This window comes from Drosophila ficusphila, unplaced genomic scaffold (genome assembly GCF_018152265.1).
Source record: "Drosophila ficusphila isolate 14025-0441.05 unplaced genomic scaffold, ASM1815226v1 contig_414, whole genome shotgun sequence".
Lineage (NCBI taxonomy): Eukaryota > Metazoa > Arthropoda > Insecta > Diptera > Drosophilidae > Drosophila > Drosophila ficusphila.
The window spans coordinates 17,719,069-17,729,418 of record NW_025064328.1 but is presented as its reverse complement, the minus strand read 5'-3'; the positions used below and the strand labels follow the sequence as shown (position 1 = coordinate 17,729,418).

The 10,350-nt window shown below is 45.4% G+C and overlaps 1 protein-coding gene across 4 annotated transcripts; it reads right to left on the bottom strand.

The window, feature by feature from the left end:
- Positions 1 to 192: 192 nt before the first annotated feature.
- On the bottom strand, positions 193 to 9,103 carry LOC108093925 (sodium-dependent transporter bedraggled). Of its 4 annotated transcripts, none has more exons than XM_017194295.2 (8): positions 8,672 to 9,103; positions 3,947 to 4,835; positions 2,655 to 3,835; positions 2,424 to 2,591; positions 2,068 to 2,347; positions 1,223 to 2,007; positions 930 to 1,165; positions 193 to 869 (listed from the first exon to the last, which is right to left on the bottom strand). In XM_017194295.2, the coding sequence occupies exons 2-8, from the start codon at positions 4,764 to 4,766 to the stop codon at positions 338 to 340; spliced, it is 4,002 nt and encodes a 1,333-aa protein (XP_017049784.1). In that variant the 5' UTR covers positions 4,767 to 4,835; positions 8,672 to 9,103; the 3' UTR covers positions 193 to 337. The 4 variants fall into 4 exon arrangements, with proteins under 4 accessions (XP_017049784.1, XP_017049783.1, XP_017049785.1 ...); XM_017194294.2 differs by having other exon boundaries at positions 8,865 to 9,103; XM_017194296.2 differs by having other exon boundaries at positions 2,424 to 2,588; positions 8,865 to 9,103.
- Between the last annotated feature and the right edge of the window lie 1,247 nt (positions 9,104 to 10,350).

Below are 10,350 nucleotides of genomic sequence, written 5' to 3'. Positions count from 1 at the left end.
TTACTACGTTTTTCTTTAAATACGCAGAACTCGACTGCAGGGCACGTAGACCTCCAATTGTTGGGATAATTTCGAGGGCAACTGCGTCGACAGGCGCGATCCGTAAGCTTGAATTATGAAAGAAACCAAGGGTGGGTCGATCGACGCCGAATACCGGTTATACCGGGATCAAAAGAAACACTCACCTGGGGATTACCAACTAGATGTTTTCGTTATTATTCGCATAACTACAAATTAATATTCGTATTTAGATAACTAGCGCTAATCAAGTCTAAGAAAGCAAGCGGATATGTGGATCGCATAAGAGTTACGCTATGTACGGTACGATATTAGTCAGTTAAATCACAGATGTATTATTATTTTGCGCGCACTCCTCTGTCTGTCCAGCCTCCAGTTCGAGCTCTAGCTCCACGCCGGGCGTCCTGTCCGGTGGCTCGGCGTTCAGCACGAGATTCTCGATGGAGCGGAACGAGGCGTCCTCCAAGTGTGTGGACATGGGGGCGGTTGGGGGGCGCGGCAGGGTGCTGGCAGTGCCCCCGCTTCCGGCTGCCGGCGACTGGCGGTGTCGCACCGAGGAGCGCAGTATGGTAACCACATCCTCCGCCGTATAGGGGCGTCGTTCCAGAGTGGAAGCCCCCGAGCGGTGGAGCTTCCTGCCTAGCGATTGCGAGCGTTGCGCGTAGCCAGCGGGTCGCTGGCCAATCTCAATGGACTCGGGACTGCTGCTGGACGCCGGCGAAGGATCGGCATTGGAGCTGCTACCAGCTGGGTTTGTTAGAATGGTCAGATAGTCAGGGGGTGCCGCTGGCGAGGCGGATTCCGCATCGAGGGAGAGCACGGGTCGGGTGCGACTGGAGTCTCCCAGAACCCTGTGGGTGAATAAATGGTTGATAAAAGGTTTGATTCCATTTGAGAGTTAGAATTCTCACCTGCGGACGCTGCGACGGATGCTCTGGCGCAAAAGTTTGGCAAGGCGGGCTCCAGTGGCCGTTGTGTAGGACGGAGGTGGCGTGTACTTGGGCGGAGCATCGTTCTGGGCATCGTGCTGTGTGCCCTCCGTAGTTTGACCCAACGCATTGCGTCGCCCTTGGGCCGCACTTTGACGCGCAGATGGACGCCGGTGCTCCTCTCCCTCCTCCGGCGGTCGATACAGCAGCTGTATGCGCTAAAAATGCAATGAGCCATGTTGTTAATAGTATTTTGTCAGCCAACAACAACTTACCTCCAAGATATCCGGAGGACCGTGGGCCAAATATCGGTAGATCTGAATAATAGCAGTAACAGGAATAACCAAAAGTACTCCAATCTGAATGAGACTGCCCATCTTCCTGGACCAGTATGTAAAGTATGACTTCCCCCGCCAATAGTAAAATTGATTGGACAGAGAAGCTTTATAGTCAACCACCGACAAGGTGATCAGGCCAATGGGCAGCAAGACGTTCCACGACAAAGCAAGGAAGGCAGACATGGAACCACAAAGTCGCAGATCATTCACTAAATCATCCCCATTATAGGGACGTCCGCGAATCAGAAACACGCCAAAGATCTGAGCCGTCCAGATGATTGGAATAAACCACGAACCGCCCAGTAGGAAATCGACGTAGTACAATATCCGAATGCCCATTTCGGTGGCAAAGGGAATACTCAGTAAAAGTCCAGTAACACAGCTCAGCAATACCGAACTCGTAGAGTTACCCAAGGCACTCGAGATGGGTTTCCACATCACGCACAGCTGCGCTAGTCCGAATCCCGCAAAGGTTCCAAAGGCCACAGCGGCCCAAACCCAAGAGATGCTATCGCTGGCCAGTGAAAGCACAGCTGGAAAAATCTCCGAGATGAAGCGCAGTGCCTGGAAGCCACTCTCCATATGGATCATGGTTCGATTCCTTCGGTAAGTCTCCCCAATAAACGAGGAGTAGTGTGGAATCAGCGAGCGCGGATAGGAAAGCAGGTAAGGATCAGTGTGCGATTGTAGCGAGTAAATGGACGTATAGCAATCCGGGTTTTCTGTAATAGAAAAGTTTATACTATTTGCTTAAAAGATATAGAGAAGTGTCTTTTGCTTACCAAAGGATCCTGGCACATAGACGTAGCCATGTTGCCACAAAATCTGGGCACAACAAAGAGCTAACAAAGCCATTAAACCCAAGCCAATCAGGGTGAAAAGAACCAGAAAAATCGCATCTCTCCTTAGTGCCGCCTTGTTGGCATTGGCATGGCTTCTGCTGGTAATGGCGATTACCGAGGCTCCAAGGAGACCCCAAGTGAGAAAGGTCTCTTGAGTAGCAGCCGTCCAGCTATTGGAATTTATTAGAAAGTCGTCGAAATCGCTGGCAGCAAAGATGTTCTGTATAGAAGAAGGTAAGTATAGAGGTTAGTTTCGAACCAATTTTCATTTGTTCTACTTATCGCCATATACCAACCTGTATCCTGCTGGAATCCACGACATAGATAAACTTCGCAGTCACCACTGCGAGGGAAATTAACGGCAGCGTATAGATGATGTACGCCAGTTTGCCCAAGGATTTCAAGCCCTTGCAGAGGATGAGGAACACGGCCGCCCAGATGAGCGCCAGGTAGAAGGCCAGCTGCTGAAGGAAGTGGCAGTGAGTCAGTTAGACGTGAAACGGGACAGAGGGGAAGGAGGAACTTACCCGATCGTTGACGTGAAAACGGATGCCACTCGCATCCGGATGCTTGGCCAGATGCAGTCGCTGCAGCACCACCACGTTGAAGTACTCGGCCACCGTCTGCGTAAGATTCCCGGTCGCATTCGATGCGTCATAGCGATAGGGAAAGGCCAATTCCTGCCAACGATAGCCGGTGCTCGATGCTGTGGGAAACACATCCCTTAGGTAGACCAGAATCCAGGCCAACGACACCGTGGAATACAAGGCCAAAAAGCATTGCTGCATCACTAGGGCAATGCCCACTCCAGCGCAAATCGGGCTGATCTTCCACATGGACACTGGACCAGCGCGTATTTTGGCGCCCAGGCACATTTGCAGCCAAAGCATCGGGATGCCAAAGAGCACCGAGAGCAGAAGAAACTGCAGCAAAAAGTTGCCACCAAAGTTGATGGTTAGCACGGCAAATCGGCACATATTGAAGACGCCCAAGGTGCAGCCAATCAGCGCCAGGGTGCGACTTCCGGCATGCGGCCACTGGCTGTTGAAGCCACATTTTTCGCGCAGCAGCAATTGCAGTTGGTGCATCGGTTCCAAGGGCGTGGTGCTGCTGGCACTGCACATTGTCGTGGTCTGCACCGGATCCTGCTCCTGATCCTGTTCGGCCGAGCTGCTGCCACTGCTGGTGCTGTCCGAGGGCAGGGAAACCGGGCTGGGCATCCGCGAGGAGCGCGCCGAACTTAGTTCCGAGCAGGTGGACATGATGGGATGCGTGGGTGTCTCCTGTAGCTGTTGCTCTCGCGTCTGCACACGCGTGGGAGCACTCTGTGGCCGACTCTGGGCTAGAATCATTGAGCGAAACGGCGTGGGTGGTCCCTCCGAACGGCGGCCGTATTGCCTAGGTCGCGGTTCCTCGCTAGAAGCCCTCGTCGTCGTCTGCAGCAGGTTGTCGAAAATGTGGGCCTCTGTCAGCATCTGTGAACCACCTGTGTTGGCTGCTGATTCCTGGCAGTCGCCTTGGGAAAAGCAGCGACGCATCTCCGCCTCGCGTCTTGGGGGAAGCTCTACCAACAAGGTGGGTAGGTCGTCTTCCTCCGTTTCCTCTGCGGTGACTTTGGTGTCCTCCTGCTCCATTGCTCGACGCATGGATTGACGTCTCCAGACGTCCATCGCGGGCTCCGTAGTGGGCTCTAAAGAAGCAGTAGAAGCTAAAAAAAGTAGAGAAGTTAGGCCAATATTTTAAGTTAGTTGTTAGCAAACCAAAGAGAGATTTAACAACCTGCTCTTGGTTTGACTGTTTATTTTAAAACAATACCAACCTGTTTGGCTTGTGGGCCTCAGTGAGCAGCTAAAGGTCTTCCTAATGTGATGCTCTCTCTGAAATTCTCCTTGAGCAGCCTCCTGCTCCTCGATTGACTTTTTGTTTGACTTCTTTTTCCGGCTAAGAGGCAAAGTTCTGGTCCTTGGTTCCCTTTTCAAACTGTTCTGGTCGCCCATGATGATAAGCGACTCTTCGCGACTCAAGGCATTGTCCATCTCCTCCAAATAGTTGTCCAGGTCCATTAGATAATCCTCCACCTTGTCATCATCACTGCCGGAATTCATGGACGAGCTTGAGCAGGTACCATTCAGCTGCGAAACATCGTGGACATCCAGAATGGCATCCAGTTCGCTGAGCACACATAAGGCTTCATCGGTTTCAGTCGCTTGTTTGATGGGCGTGCTCAGCGGCACCTGTTGCATCTCCTGGCTGCCGCAAAAGGCACTTCTTTCTTCGCCCGGGCCATCGCCCAAATGAAAGCTTATGGGTTGCAGTTGGAGGGGATGTTTGGCCGGTTGGTGAAAGGACTGGGGCGTCTGTTGGATCTCGATGAGGTCCTCGTCGCTCAACTCGTCGTCGTAGTAGGCGCAGGCTTTACGAATCGATTCGCTGGAGAGGCTGTTTGAGAGTCCAAACTGCTCCTGATCCAAATTTTGCTGCCTGCTGCGAGCCTTTCCACCTGTTCCCGTTCCCGTTCCTGTTGTTCCCAATCTCGCTCCGGAGGACGCTGTTCCGGATCCCGAGGGCGGCAGACTGGCGTAGGCGTTCGAATTGCGCTTGAAATCCCGGCCTGCTGCTTGCTGCTCCTTACTGCTCATCTTGGTGCATTGCCGGCTGCCACAGCTGATTAGTCCTGCCGGCAGTGTTGTAAACCTCTTTAATCCTTCCTGCACAGGGTAACCAATAGAGTTAGATAAAATTAAACACTTAGAGTCGCACAAAAAAGGTTTTCATGTATTTTAAAGAACTTATTAGTCAGAAAGAGAAAATTAAAGAAATTCAAGCAAGCGACCATTAAATCATTTTCACTTTGTTTAGCTAATTTTATAGTAAGCCGGATTTAAAAGGAAACTAACTGCCAACCTATGGTGATTAACTTAAGCCATAAATACTTGGGACTTAAAAAGAATATTTCAGTGAAAGCGGCAAAAACACAAAAACAAGAAATTAGCTTAATTACCCCATAGAACTAATCATGACTGTAACGCCACAAATGCTTTTCGAAAGCCTTTAGTAAATTGGGAAAAGAACGTATGCAGTAACCAAATTAACATTCTATTAAGTCATAGCGCTTTAATCTTACTTGCCATTTAATCGAAAGACTGAATTTACTTGCCGATTTACTTGGACCCGATCTTACAATCTTTAAAGTATTGATCAAGAAATGTAGAACATTTAAAAAGAAAGTAGATTAACCCAAAATCACGATAAAAACGCACCCAATAAAAGTTGAATCACTCTGAAATTTAATTGTGGTGACTAATTTGGAAGTGAGTAAGATTTTATTTGTGCAAATTAATTGATTGCGATGAATTTCTAAATTGAACTTCATATTTAACTATTTAAACAAGAGTGGCATCATTCGTTTTGGCTTTAAAACTAACTAGCTCGTACTAAATTAAACGAGTTATTTCGTTGGCAGCATACAACTTAATTGTGGTGACTAATTTGGAAGTGAGTAAGATTTTATTTGTGCAAATTAATTGATTGCGATGAATTTCTAAGTTGAACTTCATATTTAACTATTTAAACAAGAGTGGCATCATTCGTTTTGGCTTTAAAACTAACTAGCTCGTACTAAATTAAACGAGTTATTTCGTTGGCAGCATACAACTTAATAACCGCAACCGAAAACAATAATTAGCGAAAAAGAATGCCAATAAAAATGTGCTAAACACGAGCTTGAGATGACTCTCAGACTTTAAGCTCAAATGGAATACCAATTAGGCGAAATCAAATTATTTTTACGAGCCCTTTAACCTTCTCGTACAGCTTGAAGCTGAATAAAGTTCAATCCCGTACCCGTGATAAGAGTTGCTCTAATTTAAGAAACCGATTACGTAAAGGCAAATCTTTTTTTTTCGGGAAATCCAAGTTTGTGAGAGAGATAATAGCACTTCATTCATTGGCAAGCCCTAGACAAGTGTTTCTCTTGCCTGCAATCAAATCAGTAGTTTCGATTGAGACAGGTCAGTGGGGAGATCACATAGCATTATAGCAGAAATGCAATCAAATGCAAACAAGCGCGTGCTCTCGCGTTTTTACGGATGTTTGCACGTGAGTGGATCGCGTCCGCCAATAAAAAAAAATAACAAAATCAACAGCAGCTGCTGTCAAATGGCCGAGAAAAAATATGAAAAATTTTTTAATAATAAATAAAGGCAGGCAAAGCGAAAAAAAAGAAGAAAAGAGCAGAGCGCATGTTCATTCAACTGATCAGGTGAATGTACTTCCGTTAATAACTTTTTAAAGCACGATATAAACAATCAAATCGAAAGGGAGTGCTGGAGTCTAGGCTTTTTTGAGGGAGATCGTTGGCACGTTACCTCGATCAAGTCAAAATTGTTTTATTGCCGCCGTTTCTGTTTATTTATATACCGGGTATGCATATGTAGATATTTTAATTTTTAGGGAGTTAATTTTAACGTCTCAAATTTTTTGAACTTTGGATAAGACTACATGCTTTCGTTGTTATTAATTCGAATTGCTTTTAAATCGAGAGTTATGAATCTAAACCATATTTGAATCTTTTTGTATTTGCTAGGGTATTACAAACTTCGACCAGTCCAACCTTTATAGTGTTTTTTGACTGCGATCTCACCGAATCAGAGTCTGAATCTTTGGGTCTGGTTTTATTTTATTTTGCATACGCTTAGCCGTGACCTTCGACGCCGCCATAAAATCTCCGAGACTCACACACGCGCACGCACAACCTGTCTTGCACTTCTTAAGATTGCTTTATGGTAATATATACTGTGGTAGTAATAGAATGGGCAGCATCCACATATTAATTGGTGGCCCAGAGGTCAAATTATTTAGCGAAGCAGCGCCATTGATCGCGAATTCACACACACAAACAACTACTTTACAAAGCAACCACGTACCGTTAAATTTCGCTGGCGCTCTCGTTTTCTGGCATTTCTCGCATTTTCGCACCGCACAAAAGTAAACAAAACAATTAGAGGTGCCGCATCAAGTGCAACTCACAATTCAATCGGAAAGACAACTCTGGCCATCTGACCTTCGCCAAATGCTAAAAGCTGTTGAAAATGGCAACACCCAGGTGCACTAATCACCAAACATTGCTGGCCAACTTGTTTTCCTTTTCTATCGAGTGACTAGAGTGTGCAATTACAATGAAATTGACATTCACCAAACAATCAAAACTAGTTAATGCTGCCACGCACATACACACACGCAAGCTGGGGAGCTGGCTCCATTATGCGTGAGACGACGGTGTGTGTGAGAGCGACTAGGGATGCAACGTCTGTGGATCGCGAGATGTGAGGCTTTCAGCGGCTCAATCTTTTATGCAGACAGGTGGCCCATCCCTGACACAGTGGGTTCCGGTGAAGAGAAACGGGCAGAGTGCAAGTTAGGAAGAGTCGTGAGCTGTTTAACAAAAAGTATTTTACATTAATAAGCTTGAATAATTATAAGCAACTATTGATTTGATTGTTCAGCGGGCTTTCTCGTCATCATGGCAACCTAGCTTTAGGCGTTGTAAAGTAATTAACTACATAAATCAACAGCGGCTCAGGGATTTGCAAGTATTATTACTTCATTGACTTGGATTTAAAGTGAAACTTGAACTAAACAGTGAATTCTCTAAATCCAAGTTTTTCTTAACGCCCAGTTTCTCTAAGCAAATATTTACTGTACTCGATAGATAACTCTACCAGCTACTCTTGTAAAACATCAAACGCAAAGATCGGCACGTTTTTCTGACAGCTTTCCGTAGATAACTGCAATAAATAGGTGGTGGGTAAGGGGAAGAGATATTTATTCCCCCTTCTAGTCTTATATGATGACTAATGCAGCCAATGAAGGCCCAACAACTGCAACTGCGCCTCCAATTGAGTTCAATATTTAAGGGAAGCACTGGGTCAATTGCAAAACAAACGATGTACAGACACATATGGATATATAAATTCTGAACACATTCGCAGTTCAGATAGCGGGAATTTGTTATTTGTTTATTTTTGCATTCTCTGGCAGGGAAAGAAAGAGAAAGAGAACGGTAAAGAGCCCGCCCTGCTTTTGTTTTTTCTTTTTTTTTTTTTTTTGCGCGCTGTTGAAATTGTGTGTATTTGCAAAACATTGCCAACACAAACACACACACATACTGGCTCACGGGTTATCCAGAGTTTTAAATGAATAACTGTTTAAGAAACAACAAAAATTAACGCTGATTGGACTTTTGCGGTTTGCTGGGGAATACCTTAATGGGCAGATTGGTCATTCCAACGGAAGGGCGAAGCGTTGGGGAAGGGGGCCGATCACAGCTGTTTCCAGCAAGTGACCCGAAAAGAAAATGGAATAAAAGCAGCGCGTATGCGCAGCACGCTCGAAACCCCAAATTTCGGTGTGTACTTGTGGGTAGAAAAAAGCGAGATTGAGATTTTCAGATACGTGTCGTGCTCTCTCTCTCTGCCTCTCTTCCCTCCCCATCTCTCTATCTCACAAGCCTAACAGTGTGTGCGTGCGTCGCTTTGTTTCTCACCGTAGGAAAACAGTTTTTCGAAGAATATTCCAAAATGGAAAGGTGACTTCCTGGAAGGGTTGGGGCGCGAAATGGTCCCCGCTTGCCACACCACACTCTGCTGCACTTTCCGTCCCGCTCGCTCTCGCCCACACTCCGCAGTAAAGTGCAGCAGCACACACACTCTGGCACTTTTTACAGGCACTATACTCACACACGTGCGCCTGTTTGGTAATTTCGATATTGCCCGTGGCTTCGGTTCTTTTAATTTTCTTCACGGCGTCTGCACAGTTTCTCGAGTTAGCTTTGGCTTTTTGCGCAAGCCGAGCTTCATTTGGCCGCTTCGAACACGCAGCGCACACGACTTGACGCGGAGAGCAGAAAATTTTTTTAAAAACTACCAACAAAAACAAAACCACAAAATCAAAACTCTCAGGGCTGCAAAAATAGTTTTTTTGAAAACGGATTTGCCCTAAATATGACCAGCCGGAAATATACCTAAATAATCTCAAAACCTGCTTATGCACCTTCCGTTGTTGGTTGGAACCTCGGGTTTTAACGTAAGCTAAATTTGATTAACGTTTTTAACGAACAACCTAAAAAATCCCCAGTAACATATTCTTAAACCATTGACTGGAACTCGGATATTAACGTTGAGAGCTTGTCGATATCGATTAAAAGGTGATAGGTGCGCGGTAAATTCAAAAAGCAGACCATCAACTCAAGCAGAATAACTATTATTTTTTAGGATTTCCTTAGAATTATTAGCCAGTAGAAAGAGCTCACTTGCCAACTGTCATAAATACAATTTTAAGGCGACTTTCAGATAAGATAACCGGCACAAGATGTTGCGGCATCAAGGCAATCAAGTCTAGCAGACATGTTAACACCACCAATTTACAAGGGCACGTTTAACATTTACATATATATATCTATATATATAAAAGCAAGTTGTGTTAGTTCCACCACTTATAACTTAAGAACGGCTGAACAGATTTGGCTGAAAATTGGTAGGAAGGTAGCTTAGAGCCCGGAATAGGAGTTAGGGTACTTTTTATTCCGTTCGACATACCAAAAATCGCATATAAACTGAGTTATTACCTCATCAAACTGACAAGCACACACTACCATAGCATTTTAACTCAATTTTTTTAAAGTGAGTAGAAATTATTTGTGATTTTGGTGAATTGAAGTGAAGTGAAGTTTTTCGTGCTTTTTGTGAATTGAAGTGAAGGGAAGTTTAATTAATAATGCCGCGACCAAGACGATCGAATCTTTCCCGACAAAGCCGTAATGCAAGAAGACTACAAAATACTGCAAATGGAAGGTCTGAAGAAGAACAAAACATTGAACGTGAACAGAACCGCGTTAGAATAGGTCGACTTCGTGCTTCTCAATCAGCAGAGCAAAGAGAGGCAATCCGTAATACGGCTCGGTTGACAATGCAGAATCGTCGAGCTTACAACAGAGGTCAAGAAATAGATCATTTGCGACGCAGAAGAAATTTATCAAGTGCTGATTTGAATCGAGCAGCGTTTCAATACGATTGCATCACTGATTACAGCTTGCATCCTAGCGTTTGCATTGGGCAAATGGACGTTGTTTGCGAGTATTGCGGTGCACTGAAGTTTTCCGGAGAAACGCCTGGATTATGCTGCTTTAATGGTAAAGTTAAATTGCCATTGTTGACTCCGCCACCT